Source organism: Suricata suricatta, chromosome 3 (genome assembly GCF_006229205.1).
Source record: "Suricata suricatta isolate VVHF042 chromosome 3, meerkat_22Aug2017_6uvM2_HiC, whole genome shotgun sequence".
NCBI lineage: Eukaryota > Metazoa > Chordata > Mammalia > Carnivora > Herpestidae > Suricata > Suricata suricatta.
Window position 1 is genome coordinate 31,484,347 of NC_043702.1, and position 18,924 is coordinate 31,503,270.

General features: G+C 34.4%; 1 protein-coding gene across 2 annotated transcripts in view; it reads right to left on the minus strand.

Moving 5' to 3' along the window:
• CARF (calcium responsive transcription factor) overlaps nucleotides 1-18,924 on the minus strand; it is a 79,366-nt gene that overhangs the window by 55,792 nt on the left and 4,650 nt on the right. For both annotated transcript variants that reach the window (XR_003906520.1, XM_029934036.1), the window contains exons 3-4: nucleotides 5,149-5,266; nucleotides 3,659-3,886 (exon numbers count right to left, since the gene is read on the minus strand). Coding sequence is in view for 1 of the 2 variants with exons in the window: in XM_029934036.1 (XP_029789896.1) it covers nucleotides 3,659-3,886; nucleotides 5,149-5,226 (306 nt within the window). In the remaining variant the exon portion in view is untranslated. The remainder of the gene's footprint in view (nucleotides 1-3,658; nucleotides 3,887-5,148; nucleotides 5,267-18,924) is intronic.

Genomic DNA, 18,924 nt, shown 5'->3' on the forward strand with positions numbered 1-18,924 from the left:
ATGACCTGAACCAAAGTCGGACACTCAACTGGCTGAGCCATCCAGGTGCTCCTATATTTTTATATCTCTGAAATTATATATATCCTATCAAGGACCATGAGGAATACTATAGAATGCACCAAAAATCTGAAAATATAGGAAAAATCATAGGTTTATTATTTCATTTTTCCCTTCACTATAACAATTGAATCCATTGTCTCAAATATAGAGGTCTGTCAACTAAAAGGGTGTCTGAAGCTGAAGAAAAACACTTTACACCTACCATTTGAAAATAAAACTAACATATTATTTGAAAATAAGGTTATCCTCTATTTCCAGACTTTGGACACCCTGTAAACTTTATTATCTAACATACTACTCTTTTATTGACACAGTGTTATTGTTTTACCCAAAGTCCTTAGCCTCAGTTCTCCCCAGTACAAGTAACTCTTTGTAATCATTCCAACATACTTTCCAAACTTTTTGCTATGTAAAATCTGAAAACACTGCTGTTGCTTGAGAGAGACTCTAGTCCTAATTTTAAGAGGGTCATTTGAAAAATTTTAATTTGAAAAAATTAAACTGGAAAGAAAAAAGGGGGTGCCTGGGTGGCTCAGTCAGTTAAGCATCCAACTTCAGCTCAGGTCATGATCTCATGGTTTGTGGGTTCAAGCCTCGCATCGGGCTCTGTGCCGACAGCTCAGAGCCTGGAGCCTGCTTCGAATTCTGTGTCTCCCTCTCTCTCTGTATCTCCCCCAGTCATGCTCCATTTCTTTCTGTCTCAATAATAAAATATACATTAAAAATGTTTTTAATAAAAAAATTAGAAAAAAAACTTCAACAAGGTAGAGCTCTTTAAATATAATGACAAACATTTCCCAGAAATTAATAGTAATTGTCTCCCTCCCCTAATGTTTATCAGTTTCTTGAGATAAAAATATCTAGCCATGCCTCTTATCAATTCATTATGAAAAAGCAATTGTAAACTCTGATGATGATAATTGCTTTACATTTGTTGAGGGCATACTAAATGGCATGACTTTACATGCCTTACCATATTTAATCCTTATCACATGTATATGAAGTATATACATTTTATACTTGAGGAAACTGTCATAAGAAGTTATACAACTCATGCAAGATAGCACAGAGTTACATAGGGGTGAGCTGAAATTCAGACTCAAATTCCAACAACTACTCCGTACTGTTTCCCATTATCTGCTCATGCTACTTAACCTAAAAAAGGACAAAAACAATACAAAAAACACTGCTGGACTTTAAGAGGCAACAGAAATAACATGGTTTTAATTTTTTTTTCCCCTTAGGAGAGCCTGGGTGGCTCAGTTGGTTAAGTTTCCAACTCTTGATTTCAGCTTAGGTCCTCATCTCATGGTTTCATGGATTTAAACCCTACATGGGGCTCTGTGCTGACAGTGGAGAGCCTGCTTTGTATTGTGCCTCTCCCCCTCTCTCTCTGCCACTCCCCTGGTTGCTCTTTCTGTCCTTCTCAAAATAAATAAACTTTTAAAAACAAAATAAACATATGTTATTTTTAAAATAAATTCTTTTCTCCTTAAATAAGATTAAATATTTGTGAAAAATATTTCATTTATTCATAGAAAAAAATAGTGCTGTGGTTATTACTAAAATCTAAATGAAACACATATACTTAGAATTTATTCAACCATATAAAAATATCATAATTGAAATGATCTATGGTGAGCACCTGGGTGGTTCAGTTGGTTAAAAGTCTGACTCTTGATTTCAATTCAGATCATGATCTCAGTTTGTGAGTTTGAGCCCCACATCATGCTCTGTGCTGACCATGTGAAGCCTGCTTGGGATTCTCTCATGCCCCCTCTTTCTCTGCCCCTCCTCTGTGCTCCTGCTTTCTTTCTCAAACTAAATAAACTTAAAAAAAAAGGATCTGTGGAATATCTTCTTAATTTTGAAAACATATTTCCAATGCATGGTAGAGAAGACTCTCCTTCATTTTCTCCTAGCTTATTCTACCCAATAGCTAAAAAACTATTTTCAGTTCATGTAATTTGATAACAGCGACAATAATATTATTTTTCCTATTAAAAAAAAAGCTAGTTATTGTTAATCTTTGCTATGAAAACAGAACAGTTTTGAAAAATCATCTGTTGCAACATATTCTATTTGAAGCAGGCCATGAATATTATCAGAAAACTTGGCTAATAAGTAGTCATATTTACTGGGTTCTTTGTGTACTACAATATTTCTAATAAATCCAAAATACCATCCCTGTTTCACTTTAAAAACCTCCTCATGTGTTGCAGATTCACTCACTATAGAACCTTTACTAGTTCCTTGGTAAGTTCTACATTTAAAAAATCATATAAAAAAAGTCATGTCTTTATAAAAGCTCCATTTGGTGGAGGATGTTGAAAATGGGGAAGACTATGTGTGGAGGGGGCAGCGCCTTTATGAGAAATCTCTGTACCTTCTGCTTAGTTTTGCTCCAAACCTAAAACTGCTCTAAAAAATAAAGTCTATTTGAAACAAAGCCCCAAAAGCTCCACTAAGTTTCCCAAAACATCACCACTTTCTCATCTTTGGTTCCTTATATTCTACATGTCTCACATTTATTTCCATGCTTCATGCTATAGGTTTCTTATTTCATAGCTTCAGATAACTCTCTCCTACCCTATCATCTCCTACCCCAAACAATGTAAAATGAGCTTTATGATCACTTTGTACAGAAAGTTTGATTACAAAGTGAATGGGAACTCTAACACTTTTTAGACTCAAATAATCACTTTAAATTGTTTAAGACAACTACCATGTATAAAATGATAGCGCTTCATACAATAGAACATAGAATAACTCTAGAATGCTCCAGACTAGAATCAAAACAGGGATTAATTTTAGATAAAATGGTTGCTCACCTGTGGTATAATTATAACTAAAGTTATAATTTGTAAAATAATTTTTATTATGAGATTAATATCTATTTTAGATAATTTTTAAAATACAGATAAACAAGAAATACATTATTCTTCATATTATTACTAATGCAAGGATATTCTTATTAATCAGAGAGCAACTGAGAAGTTTTGCTCAGTAATTCTCTTTATTTCAATCAAAACCATCTTTCATTTCTTCTATTCAAACTATAAACTTAGTCATAAATATTTTAGTTAACAGTTTAAAGCAGCATTTTCACCTTTATACACTGTCCCACCTTTATACATGACACACACATATCTACCCATTAGCAAAGGTATGTCTACTTGCCAGTATACCAGTGGTACTTCATAGATTTCTTGTGCTTCAAGAAAGCATACTAGCATGTGGCATGCAAGTTAGTGAATGAGATGTGGGTAAAGCAATAAACCTTGAATTCAAATGTATATGTAAAAATAAATGTAGGTTACATGTATGCTCTGGTACTAGTTACAGGTTATGACACATATTTTCAACTGATCTCAAAGTGACAGTGTGCCTAGACACAGTGGCTGGGAAGTATTGGTTTAATATACTATTAGTTCTAAAAGAAAATCTTTTAAATCTTCACATAACTTAAAAATGAATGTCATGGAAACAGCATTTTCAAAGCAATGTAAGTCAACAGTTTCAAGAAATTAAGGTCATTTAGTAAGGTTAATACATTTGCTAAATTGAATAAAACTGGTTATTTATAAAATACACTCACCATTTGTTCATTAGACTCCCCCAGTGACTGAAGTTCATATTGAATAGGTTGCCCATTTTGGTCCACTAGATGGAACTGTTCTGTAGAAAGAGTCTGTGTCTGAGTCAGGGCCCCTGGTATATTCTGTGATGTGAGTGAATTATCTACTTCATGAGAGGTGATGGGTAAAATTCTAGGAGAACCATTTTGTCCAAAGGAAGGATCCCTGGAGTCCATGCAGGTTAGATGCTTTTGCAGAGAGAAAAAAATCACTTGGGTGTTTGTAAAACGTAATGTCACAATTTAAAAAAAAATTTTTTTCTAAAGATTTTATTTTTAAGTAATCTCTACACCCAATGTAGGGCTTAAACTCACAACCCTGATATCAAGAGTCACATGCTCCATCCACTGAGTCAGCCAGTTGCCCCCAATGTTACAAACCCCACCCCCTCACACACACACCAGAATGTCAATCAGCCACTGTGGAAAACAGTATGGAGGTTCCTCAAAAAATTAAAAATAGAACTACCCTATGATCCAGTAGTCACACTACTGGGTATTTACTCCAAAAATACAAAAACATTAATTCAAAGGGATACATGCACCTCAATGTTTATAGCAGCATTATTTGCAATAAACTATGAAAACAGTCCAAGTGTCCATCAATTGATGAATGGATAAAGAAGATACGCTATATATCCACAATGGAATTTTAATCAGCCATAAAAAGAATGAAATCTTGCCATTTGCAATAATATAGGTAGAGCTAGAGAGGATAATGCTAAGAGAAATAAGTCAGAGAAAGACAAATACCACATGATTTCATACATGTGCGAAATTTAAGAAACAAAACAAATGAGCAAAGGGAGAAAGGGAGAGGGAGGAGGGGAAGGAGGAGAGAGAGAGAGAGAAACCTAGAGATAGACTCTTAAAAATGGAGAACTGATGGTTATCAGAAGGGAGGAGTGTGGGTGGATGAGTTAAATAGGAGATGAGGATTAAGGAGTGCACTTGTCATGATGAGCACTGGGTGATGTATGAAATTCTTGAATCACTATACTGTACCTCTGAAACTAATATAACACTGTATGTTAACTATACTGAAACTTAAAGGAAAATAGCATTTAATAATAAAAATGGAAAGATTCATTTTTCAGTTAATATCCTCTAGTTTTTGTAAGAGTTGTCAATTCACACAGAGTAACATAGACAGAAAGCAGTTCTTAAGTGAAATTGTTGATTTTTGTATTTTATTTCAATTTTACTGAAATAAAGTTGTTATAAGAACACAACTTAAAATGATGATACGTAATTCAAAATACAGATATTTCTTTGTATATAGCTCTTTATGAACATATTACCTTAAGTAAAGCTCTATATTATAAAGTTAAATATATGACAGAATTGTGGGTAAATGTTAACAGTTGTGAATCCATTAAATATGACACTATTTCTTATCCATTAAAAAGTTGTTAAATGTAATGGAAAAAAGTTCCCAGTTGAATTCCTACCTCAAATACATGAGAATCCGTTTTTGATTCTTCGGAATCATTATGGTTGACTCTTAATGAATCATTAGACTGTTCCATGCTGGTATATTCAATTCCATTTTCTTCTATTATTTAATAGCTAAAAAAATTTAAATATATGATTAAAATACTTAACATTTTTATGGAATGTTTATCTTAAATAAATATCTCATTTCTCCTATGGTGTTACCCCATATAATTTAGGTTAAATCATTTCCATTCTATAGATTAAGAAAATAAACATTTCGTTAAATAACCTGCCAAGGCACCAGAATACATTCAAGGCAAAGATTACCATTATGTAGTTCCCTCATCATACCCTGAATTACACTCATGTACTATTTTATAAGATTATTGTTATGTGATAGGTACTGTTCACCCTTCCAAATATTTCTAAATTCTCACGTTACAAAGATTTAATACAAATAAAAGTTCTTAATTTTATGAATTGGAAATGTACTATTGTAGCATTAGATAATTTTAGAAAAGATGTTTTGCTTTAAACAGAGATTATATACACACAGCTCTTACCATAATATACATCATGTCACTTAATATTGGCTTGACAAGCTTTGAAAATGAAGAAATATGTATTCCAAAAATTCATAAACACTTAGGCATAATACAGTGGTTAACACTGGTGGCAATTTTGTCTCTACACAACACACACGCTTCTGTCCCCTGAGGACATATGGCAATGTTTGGAAATATTCTTGGTTGTCAAAATGGACAGGGGAGTGCTACTAGAATATAATGAGCAGAAGCTGAAAATTTTATAATCTAAAATAAACTGCATTTTTTAAAGAACTCACACATCTTTTTTAATTTTTTAAATTTTTTAAATTTTAATTTAAAATTTTTTTTATTTTTGAGAGAGAGGAAGCACATGCATGAGAGTGCACAAGCAGGGGAGGGGTAGAGAGAGAGGGAGATACAGAATATAAAGCAGGCTGCAGGCTCTGAGTAGTCAGCACAGAGCCTGACGCCAGGCTTGAGCTCATTAACTGCAAGATCATGACCTGAGCCGAAGTCGGAGGCTTAACCAACTGAGGCACCCAGGAGTCCCTAATTTTACTTTTCATAAGACAGCATAAATTATTTTTTTAACCCTAAAAATAAAATTTCCTTTTTTTAAAAGTCCATTTATTTATTTTGAGAGAGCTAAAGCATGAGTGGAGGAGAAGCAGAGAGACAGAGGAGAGAGGAGGGGAGAGAGAGAAAATCCCAAGCAGGCTCTGCACTGTCAGCACAGAGCCCGATGCGGGGCTGGAATTCATGAACCCTGAGATCATGACCTGAGCTGAAGTCAGATGCTTAACTGACTGTGCCACCAGGTACCCCAAAAGTTATTTTTTTTAATGTTTATTTATTTATTTTTGAAAGAGAGAGCCCACGCGCAAGTGAATGAAGAGTAGAGAGAGAGGGAGAGAGAATCTCAAGCAGGCTCCACACTGTCAGCTCAGAGTCCACTGCAGGACTTGATCCCCCGAATCATAAGATAGATCATGACCTGAGCAGAAATCAAGAGTTTAAAGCTCTAAGCCACCAGGTGCCCCCTGAAAATTTTTAATTTTTTAAAATTATGTTTATTTATCTTTCTTTTATTAAAAGACAGAGTGTGAGCAGGGGAGGGGCAGAGAGAGAGGGAGACATAGAATCTAAAGCAGGCTCCAGGCTGTGAGCTGTCAGCACAAAGCCCAAAGTGGGGCTTGAACCCACAAACTGTGAGACCATGACCTGAGCCTAAATCAGACGCTTAACCAACTAAGCCAACTAGGCGCCCCTTAAAATTTTATTTTTAAATTAACATGCATTAAGTTGAACTTTCCTTTCTCTTTCTTTCTCTTTCTCTCTTTTTTTTTTTTTTTTTTTGGTGTGCAGTTATATGGATTTTAACACATATAGCCACCATAACAACCAGGATATACAATAATTCAATCATCCTAAACCCTGATTTAAAATTATACCTGTGAGGCACCTGGGTGGCTCAATCAATACGTGGGTTGGAGCTCCGAGTCAGACTCCATGCTGACAGTATGGAGCCTGCTTAGGATTCTCTCTCTCCCACTCTCTCTCTGTACTCCACCACCTCATTCTCCCTCTCTCTCTCACTCTCTCTCTCCTCAAATAAACAAAAACTTTAAAAAAAACTTCTCTTTAAAAATAAGATAAATTTATACCTCATATTTAAGACTCAGTTGGTATATATTTGAACACACTGAAAACTTATTTTTCTGTGATAGCATCATTAATTGTAAAATTAAACATTTGAGAAAATCTACAAGGTTTGCCATTTCATATTTCCAATATTATAAGTAGTTCCACTCAAATATAAAATGTAATAGGCTAAAAATCAGTTTTACTTTTTTAATATATAACTATAAAGTATCTAAAATTGCTTCTCAAGATTTTAAATTATGGCATATTCTAACTTAATTTGTTACAAAAATTTCAAAAACTTGTAATTACCTCTCAAGTACAAGCAATTGTATAATGTTCTGGTTCTGTTATGTTTTGACATTTTTACATGATACATATAAAACTTTGGAATAATATGTTTTATAAATGGTTTAAAAAATAAAAAGAAAGCTCCACTAATGGCAATATGGCAGATTAGATAATATAGAGGTCTCTCTTGCTAGAAAACAAAAGATACAAAGTTGACCTAAAATAAAGTATTTTGGGGGCACCTGGGTGGCTCAGTTTGTTAAGCATCCAACTTTGGCTTAGGTCATGATCTCGCAGTTCGTGGGTTTAAGCCCCACATCAGGCTCTGTGCTGACAGCTATCCCAGAGCCTGGAGCCTGTCTTTGGATTCTGTGTCGCCCACTCTCTCTGAGCTTTCCCTGCTCATGCTGTCTCTCTCTGTCTCTCTCTCTCTCTCTCTCTCTCTCTCTCTCTCTCTCAAAAATAAATAAAACATTTAAAAAATGTTTTAATAAAAGAAAGTATTTTGTGCTCCAGGGAGCTACTACAGGAAGTAACAAAAATCAAAGGTCACTCCCTGTTCTCCCTTATGCCCCTTCCCTCTCCAAAACAAAAAGCAAAAGCTGTAAGCTAAGACTCAAGTGATGAGCACAAAGAGGAAAATTTCTGCAAGAGCAGTGCTAATACACAGGTTCTATGGCTCAGAAACCCTTAGATAAGAAGCTCTTAGGGGAGGAGAACTTAAAAACTCCCAAAATAGGACTGGGAACCTGAAAGGTACTGAGACAATAGTTTAGCCTGGCTTCTAGTACAAACAAATAGAGCTATTATTTGGAGGAACACAAACCCAATTAAAGCATTAGTTTCCTTTCACATTAATATTAAATATAAGCTTATAATCAGAGTGCCAAAAACACCAAAGACACTCTTTATAGACTTCAAGTTTTGGGACCACCTAATAAGGAATATAAAGTTATCATTTAATATTCAAAGAAATGAACATGAGTGAATCACAGAAATAAACAAACAAGAGACTGAAAAGTTTAATCTGAAAGAAAACCAAATAGAATTTTCAGAAATTAAAAAATAATGTAAGTTGGCTACATTAAATAAAAGGTTAGATGCAGAAGAAAGAACTAATAAATTAGAAGGCAGATTTTTAAAAAAATTACCCGGAATGCATCATAGGAAAAACAGAATATAAAAAAATGAAGAAGAGACTTAAAACTAGGAAAAATAGGATAAGCACCACATATTTATAATTGGAGTCTCAGAAGAACAGAAAAGAGAAAATGGGTCAGAGAATATTTGACAGGATAATGGCTATCAATTTTTCAAAACTGAATATATGAATCCACAGATAAAGCACAAAATGTACCAAAAGAAATCCATACCCAGTGTATTGAAGGCACAAAATTCTAACCAGAAGGAAAATCTAAAATGTAGCCAGAGAGATGGAGCACCTGGGTGGCTCTGTCAGGTGTCCAACTTTGGCTCATATCATGATCTCAGGGTTCCATGAGTTCGAGCTCCGGGTGGGGCTCTGTACTGACAGCTTGGAACCTGGAACCTGCTTCACATTCTCTCTCTCTCTCTCTCTCTCTCTCTCTCTCTCTCTCTCTCTCCTCTCTCTGCCCCTCCTCTACTCACTTGCTCGTGTTCGCGTGCTCTTGCTCTCTCTCTCATAAATAAACATTAAAAACTTTTTAAATATATCCAGAGAGATAAGATCACCCATGGACTACTGATGAGCACTGACTTATACAGAAAGCAGACTACTCAGCAGCAACAACAGTAGAAGTCACGGGAATAAAAAAGTAATTATCAGTATGTGATTACTTATGTTCAAAACTAGTTTTTCACAAGGGGAGAGAAAGATACTTTAAGATTAAAAAAACAAAACAAAACAGAGAGGGGCACCTGGGTGGCTCAGTCAGTTAAGAGTCCAACTTTGGCTCAGGTTATGATCTCACAGCTTGTGGGTTCCAGCCCCACATACGGCTCTGTGCGGACAGCTCAGAGCCTGGAGCCTGCTTCAGATTCTGTCTCCCTCTTTCTCTGCCCTTCCCCCGCTCATGCTGTGCATGCTCGCTCTCTCTCTCTCTCTCTCTCCTTCAAAAATAAACATTAAAAAGAAAAATTTAAAAAAAAACTCAGAGTTTACAACAAATAGATCCTAGATGAAATTTCTAAAGAATACAAATAACAAAAATGATACCAGAAGGAAGTCCTGAGATGCCAGAAAACCGGTAAATTAGTAAATTAATAATTCTGAAAAATCTAAATAAATACTATATATACAAATAATAATAATATTACAATTATGTGTATCTGTGTTTTAAGAATAGAAATAAAATAGTAGAGAACAAAGAAAATATATGTAGAACTAAGTAAAATATATGTAACTGAGGAGGGGTGATGACAGATAAACACAGGATATCAAAACTTATAGGATGCATGGAAAGCAGTGCTCAGAGGGAAATTTAAAGCAGTAATGCCTATATAAAAAATAAAAAAATAAATTTAAAAAAGGGAAAAACAATAAAAAAACAATAACCTGATCTAAAGCCTTAAAAACAAATGTATAGAAGAGCCAACTAAATTGAAATCTAGCAGACAGAAGGAAATAATAAAGATTAAAGGAGAGATAAGCAAAATGAGGAGTAGAAAAACAAAAAGAATTAATAAATCTTAAAGTAGGTTCTTCAAATTTTTATCTAGACTGACAAAAAAAGAAGGAAGATACAAATAATGAAAATCAGAAATCAAAATGGGGCATTCCTATAAAACCTTACAGAAATTAAAAGGATTATGAGAAAATACTAAGAACAGAAGTATAACTGTCTCTATTTGCATATGGGCTCAAATATAGAAAATTCTGAAGAATCCACAAAAACACTACCAGTTAATAAATTCAACAAAGTCACAGGATATAAGATTGATGCAAAACTCAGTTATATTTTTATATACTAGCAATGAACAACCCAAAAATGAAATTAAGAAAATTATTCATTTACAACTGCATCGATAAGAATAAAATACTGATGAATAAATTTAAGGAAGTACAAGATTTGTTTACTAAAACTAAAAAATGTTGCTGAAAAAAATTAAAGAAGATCTAAATAAATGGAAAGACATACTCTGTTTCTGGAATTGGAAGACATGGACAGTGTTAAAACGGTAATACCGCCCAAAGCAATCTATAGATTGAATGTAATCTTTACCAAAATCCCAGTGGCCTTTTCTGAGTCGTGGAAAAGCCAAATTCACATAGAGTTATAAGGACCTTGAATAGTCACAACAATCTTGAAAAAGAACAAAGTAGGAAGACTCATTTTCAGAGTTTCAAAACTTACTACAAAGGTACAGTATTCAAGTGAACCTGGTACTGACTTAAGGATAAACATGGAGAACAATCAAATAGAAGTGAGAGTCCATAAATACACTCAAAACATCTGTGGTCAAAAAATTTTTAACAAGGATGCCAAAGGCATCCAATGAGAAATGAATAGTCTTCTTCAACAATTTTACTGTGTCAACTCAATATCCACATACAAGATAATGAAGATGAATCCTTACCTCAGAGTATATACAAAAAATAACCAAAATTAGATCAATAACCTAAATATAAGAGTTAGAACCATAAAATTCTTAGAAGAAAACATAAAGGTAAATCTTCGTGACCTTGGATTTGACAATGGATCCTTAGATGTAACACAAAAAAACTAGAATCAAAAGAAAAATAAATTGGACACTATCAAAATAAAAACTCTTGTGCAAAGGACACCATGACAAAAATGAAAAGACAACCCACAGACGGGAGAAAATATTTGCAAATCAAATATCTAATAAGGTCTAGAATATATAAAGAACTCCTACATCTCAGCCTATAACTCAAAATAAAACAACCAACAATACCCCTATTAAAAAATATGCAAAGGAGTTGAATATTCTCCAAAAAAGACACAAACAGCCAACAAGCATATTAAAAAAATGGTTTTTCAAAGTTTTTTTAATGGTTATTTCTGAGAGAGAAACAGAGTGCAAGCAGGGAAGGGACAGAGGGGCAGGCACAGAATCAGAAGCAGGCTCCAGGCTCTGAGCTGTCAGCATAGAGCCTGATGCAGGGCTCAAACTCACAGACTAGGAGATTATGACTCGAGTCGGAAGTCGGAAGCTTATCTGACTGGGTGGCTCAGTGGGTTAAGCATCCAACTTCAGCTCGAGTCATGATCTTGTGATTTGTGGTTTCAAGCCTTACATCAGGCTTGCTTGCTAACAGCACAGAGCCCACTTTGGATCCTCTGTCCCCTTCTGTCTCTGTCCCTTCTCTGTTCTCGCTCGCTCTCTCTCTCTTTCTCAAAAATAAATATTTAATAAAAAAGATGTTTATGGTCACTAGTCATCAGGATCATGCAAATCAAAGCAACAATAAGATACCAGTCAACACCCACTTAGGACAACTATATTTTATTTTATTGTTTTGTATTTGAAAGAGAGAGAGAAAATGTGTAGGAGCAGGGGAGACAGGCTGAGAGGGGCTCTGTTTCTCTCAAATGAATAAATGTTAAAAAATGAAAAAAAAAAAACCCCAAAGTGGAAACTCTAATCTTCATCAGCTGAAGAATGGATAAACAAAATGTGCTACATCCATGTAAATGTTATTTAGCCACAAAAAAGAATGAAGTACTGACACATGCTACAATATAGACGAACCTCAAAAACATTATACTAAGTGACAGAAGCCAGACACAAACTGTCATACATTACATGATTCCACTTATATAAAATATCCAGATGGGTAAATCCATACAAACAGAAAGCAGGTTGGTGAATGCAAAAGGCCTGGGGGTGGGGGAAATAGGGAAAAACTGCCAACTGGGTACAAGGTTTTATTTTGGGTTGATGAAAATATTTTGTAACTAGACAGAGGTGGTATTTATACAACACTGTGAAGGTAGAAAATGTCACTAAATTGTTCATCAAAAAATGATTAATTTTAAGTTATATGAATTTCACCTCAGCTTTTTAAATTTATTATGAAAAAGAAAAAAACATACACATATATAAGTATATACATATATGTGTGTGTGTGTCTTATGTGTGTATGGCAGTCAGGAAAATATGAATATGGACTAGAGATTTATTTAAAAATATTTTGGTGTATATTTAGTGGTGTTTGTGAATGATATTGTAGATTATATCATGCGATGATGTCCAGGATTTGATATCTTCTCTCTCTGTGCCTGCCACTGACCTTGATTTTCTCTTGTGTGGCCCTGTGTAGCATGTCTCCCCTCGTCTCTGGAAATGTGAGTAATAAACTATCTTAATTTTCAGTGGCAATTATCTCCTGATTTGTTGGCCTCACCATATCTAAAGAGAAAATAAGTCTATTTTAAAACAATCATAAACATATAAATATTAAAACCTTAAAATCTCAGTGAACAAAATTCAGCAATATATAATAAAAATAACGCATCTCATCAAATGAAGGATGTCATTGGCTTTAAGTAAATCCAATGTGGAGACTAAGTTTAGAATAGAATTTTGTATAAATATAATATGATACTGACAGCTTAAAATAGCACAATGGCATAAAAATATGAAAATGTTAGGGCTAAAGTTAACAAAATATGTGCAAGATCTATGCACTAAAGAACTATAAAACCTAGATGGGAGAAATTAAAGAAGACTTAAAAAGATGAAAGTTACGTACTGTGCTTATGGAATGTATGACTCAATACTGTTAAGATCGAAACTGACCTACAATCGTCTACAATCCCAATTCCAGCAGGCTTTTTTTTTTTAATTGACAAACTGATTCTAAAATTCATATGAAAAGTCAAAGGTTAAGATAGTCAAAACAACTTTGGAAAAGAACAACAGAATTGGAATTCTACCTGATTCCAAGACTTGTTATGAAGCTAGAATACTCAAGATATTATGGTATTGAAGATAGACAAAAAGGGGCGCCTGGGTGGCTCAGGTGGTTGGGCAGCAGACTTTGGCTTAAGTCATGATCTTGCAGTTCATGAGTTTGAGCCCCAAATGGGGCTCTGTGCTGACAGCTTACAGAGCCTGAAGCCTGCTTTGGATTCTGTGTCTCCCTCTCTCTCTGCCCCTCCCCTGTTCACGCTCCGTCTCTCAAAAATAAAGTTTTAAAAAACGTTAAAAAAAAAACCAAAACAAAACAAAAGACAAATAGATCAATGGGATAGAAGAATCCAGAAACAGAACTCCATGTATATAGTCAATTGCTTTCTAATAAAGGTCCCAAGGTATTTAGGAGAAAAGAGACAATCTTTTCAACAAATGCAGCTAAAACAATACTATATACAAAACAACAATACCTTGACCCTTACCTCAAACCGTATAAAAAAATTAACTTGAAACGGACCATGGCCTGTAAAACTATAAAACTTCTAGAAGAAAACATATGAGAAAATCTTTGTGAATGTGGGTTTAGCAAAGATATATTTTTTTAAGTTTATTTATTTATTTTTGAGAGAGACAGAGACAGAGAATCCCAAGCAGGCTCTGCACTGACAGATGTGATGCTTGAATCCACAAACCACAAGATCATGACTTTAGACCAGATCAAGAGTTGGACACCTAACCAACCAAGCCACAAGTGCCTGAGTGTGGCAAAGATATCTTATATATGACTCAAAAAGCATGAAATGTAAGTCTGCAAATTGGACTTCATCACAATAAAAAGCTTTAGCTCATGATAGTTTAGGAGAAAATATTTGCAAAACCTAATGCCTAGTAAAGGAATTTATATCCCAATTCTGTAAAGAACTGTTTCAACCTAATTATAAGACAACAACCCAATAAAAAGTGGCCAAAATATTTGAATTAAACACTTCACTAAGGAAGATACCCAGCTAGCTAGAGAAAGGCAAATACCACATTACCTTTCTTATATGTTGAATAAGATACAAACTTCCAGTTATAAAACAAGTCACACACTCAAAAAAAGTCATGAGGATTAAAAGTATGGCACAGAGAATACAGTCAACGATATTGTAATAACTTTTTATTTAGATGACAGATGTCATCACATCTGTTTATAACAGTAAGCATTTCAATGTTTTTAATTGTTAAATCACTAGGCTATACACCTTAAACTGCTAGTATGTGTCAACTGTACTTCAATTTTAAAAAATAGGCTATTAAGCCACAAATGCATAGTGATAAGTGAAAGAAGCCACTCTGAAAGGCTATAGCGTATATGATTCCAAATATATGACATTAAAAAAATTTTTTTTAAGTTTATTTTGAGAGAAAAAGTGCATGAGCAGGGGAGAGGCAGAGAGAGAGGGTAAATAAAACATCCCAAGCAGGCTTCGCACTGTCAGTCCAATACGGGGCTTGAACTCACAAATTTTGAGATCATGACCTAAGCCAAAAACAAAAGTAGGATACTCAACTGACTGAACCACCCAGGCACCCCAAATATATGACATTCCTGAAAAGACAAAACTATAGACACGGTAACATCAATAGTTGCCAGAGGTTGAGAGATTTTTATTGTGATGAAATAATTCTTTCTGATGGCGGACACATGACGTTTTGAAATGGATTTTGTTAAAATCTGTAAAATGATATAACACAAATAGTGAACCTTAATTAACTGGACTTTTGTTCATAATAACATGTCAATATTGCTTCATTAACTTTATGAAATATATCATACTAAAGGTGTCTGGCTGGCTCAGTTGATGAAGCATGAAACTCTTGATTTCAGGGTTGAGTTCAAGCCCCTCAAAATAAATAAATAAATATTTAAAGAAAGAAAGAAAGAAAGAAATGTACCACACTAATGCAAAATGTTAGCAACAGAGACAACTGTGTGCTAGTAGGCAGAGAAAAGAAGTGGGGGCTGTAAGAATAAGGAAATCTTTGTACTCCCTGCTTGCTTTTTCTGTAAATCTAACAGTATGCAAGAAAAATAAAGTCCCTTAATTTAAAAAAAAAAGCAAAATGACTGTAAACTAAAGCCAATAACAAATAACAGCACATGAAAAATGAATTCTAAAATTATCTTGAAATTTTAGGTTAAGTTACCACAATTTGGACAATGTTGGAATCAGGGTATATAAGAAAATATATTATTTTTTCATTAAATTTTCAAATAAAAACTTAGAGAGTTTTGTCAGTAAAACTGTATAAAATAGTTGAACTGTTCTGTAGTTATATCATATGAATTTGAATTTCAGCTTTTGCTTTCTTGTCAAATTAACCACTCTGAGCTTTAGTTCTCTCATCTGCAAAATGGGAATAATATTCATCTACTTCACAGGGCTGTTATAAAGATTAAATAAAATAATGTATGCAAAGGGCATCATGCAGTTCCCAATGCACTGCTCAGTGTTCAATAAATTATTTTTACTACCTACAATTATGCAAATGAAGGCCAAAATTTCACCTATCTAAATATAAACTCACTGGGGTGCCTGGGTTGCTCAGTCAGTTAAACATCTGACTTCGGCTCAGGTCATGATCTCACGGTTAGTGGGTTCGAGCCCCGTGTCAGGCTCTGTGCTGACAGCTAGCTCAGAACCTAGAGCCTGCCTTCGGATTCTGTGTCTCCCTCTCTCTCTGACCCTCTCCTACTCAAGCTGTCTCTGTCTCTCAAAAATAAATTAAAAAAAAACATTTAAAAAATTAAGTTAAATAAATAAGTAAATATAAACTCATTGGTTTTTTTTTTAACCTTATTTTGAGAGAGAGAAAGAAAGGGTGCACATGCACACATGCAAGCGGGGGAAGGCAGAGGAAGAGAAAGAATCCCAAGCAGGCTTTGTGCTTTCAGCACGAAGTCCAAAGCAGGGCTTGAACCCAGGAACCTCAAGATCATGACCTCAGGGAAATCAAGAGTTGGGACAAAGCAACCCAGGTACCACAAATCCGTTGGTTCTTTAGGGCAAAAATCTGTGAAACATCAGTCATCTAATTGATATAATCGAAATTTATCTGGGCTTAGTAAGAAGCTTCTTAAGTTTTATTCATTTTTGAGAGAAAGAGAATGTAAGCCAGGGAAGGACAGAGAGAGAGGGGAAGCAAAGATTTGAAGCGGGCTCTGCATGACAGCAGCGAGCCAACGCAGACAGAGCTTGAACTCACAAACTGTGAGATCATGACCTAAACCAAAATCGGATGCTCAAATGACTGAGCCACCCAGGAGCCCCAATATAAAACTATTAAATACATGTTTTTATACAGTCTTTGAAAATTTTTAAAAATTTTACACTTTTAGATGCCTAATAGACTCTCATTTCAGGATTAGTTTAAAATTTTATACATTTCATAAATGTAGTGAGTACATGGATTCAGTTTAGATTTGATAAAAAATATCCAAACTGCACTTTTGTGAACTTCAATTTCTAGTTCTTTAAAATGAAGAGTTGGTATTGGTGACCTTAAGATCCCAACCAGTTCTAAGATTTTGACAGTTGATTATCCTGACAATGTTCAAAATTCATTTATTTTTTACTGACTGATTCACCATGTGCAGAAGAGAAAAAAAAGAATACTATTCAAAAAGAAAATTCTTATAAAGTTAGAGTCAACTGAAAATGAAGTCCTACTGAGAGATGTATTAAAACTGAAATAACTGCTGTCTGGAATACAACTTAATTTTTTAAAGCAAATTAAATATATTGAAATATTCACTGGCTAAACATGATAACATCAATATTAAGAAATATTTTTGAGAGTTTTTTTGAGCTTAAATATAAAGCATTGTCAATGACAAAATAGATGAAGATTATGAATTTGTCATAGCTATAAAATTTAATGTTTACTGAATGTTTATTATACTTAATTACTAGCTAGGATTAATAATCACTCTACTATTCTGTGATGTAGAACCTATTATTACCATTTTACAGAAAAGGAAATTGAGGCTCACTGCTCATGGTTATAATTATTGAACACTATGGTAAAACACTATGCTAAGGTAAAGCACAATGCTAAGTGTTTTCTGTCATTTTATATAATCCTTTCAACAACCCCACGATTCAGTTACTTGGTCCAATTTACATACAAGCAAATAAGACTCAGGCAATTAAGTAATTTTCTTAAGATTACAAATACACAAAATAACTAAGCAAGAACTCAAGCCTACAGGTGCTAATCTAAAAACCCACTCTTTATATTGCAATAGGAACTCTTTCAAGGTAACAAATCTCCCTCCTTCCTTCGTTAGTCATGGCTTTAAGTCGTTTTTATTTTTTCTGATAGGTTAACAAATTCTAGATGCTAAAAGAAATTCTTTGTTCATTATCATTCTCAACTTTTCCTGGTTGAAATTCAATTAGAGTTAGTCCCTAAAGCTCCAAAGCTCTCCTGCAAACAATCTAAAAATCTCTGATCCCATGAAAAAGCTAGAGTTCTAATCTTGCAGGCACTACAGTCACTGAGAAAACATTCTGCAAACAGATTCAAAAGTGGAGCTTGGGAAGAAGTGCAAAGTGCAAATAGTTTAGAGGAAAGAATTCTAAAAATTTACTCTTGGGGCACCTGGGTGGCTCAGTCGGTTAAGCGTCCGGCTTAGGCTCAGGGCATGATCTCACGGTTCGTGGGTTCGAGCCCCGCATCGGGCTCTGTGCTGACAGCTAGCTCAGAGCCTGGAGCCTGCTTCAGATTCTGTGTCTCCCTCTCTCTCTGACCCTCCACTGCTTGCACTGTCTCTCTCTGTCTCTCAAAAATAAATAAAAAACATTAAAAAATTAAAAAAAAACCTTACTCTCAGTTTCCTAATAGCTTCCTTGATCCCATTACAAAGTATCCCTGTTAGCCTTTTTTTTTTTTTTCCATTTTATTTACTTTCTCTTACCCTGGCTGAAATTTTCATTGGGATTAATAAGCAGTTTCTCTTAAAAAGAAAAAACTCTGGACAGAGTTATCAGTCATTAACAAATGTGTGTAAATTTATATGAGGATAGCTTTCTCCCCTTAAGAAAAGTTAAGAACAGCTTCTCTGCAAAGTTCAATTTGGAGATGAGAAATCAAGTACACTTCAAGCTCAGAACATGTAAAAGGGATTTAGCAGAGGTCTGAACTAAATACTGCAATGAAGAGAACAGGGTGGTTGTAGGGATGTGTTAACAGAGGAACAGTGCCAAACATAAACCACCTATTTCAGGATTTGCTCACACTGGGGTTTTGCCAAAGACAATGTCTTTTTCTACCATCTTTTGGGAACTCAAAACTCAAGATTTTCCTTTCAGTATGTATGTCTACACGATAGGTTAAAAAAGGTATTTTTTGTGTTATACTGAGAAAATATTCAAGTAGTTTTAATATGGAAAATTAGTTTCA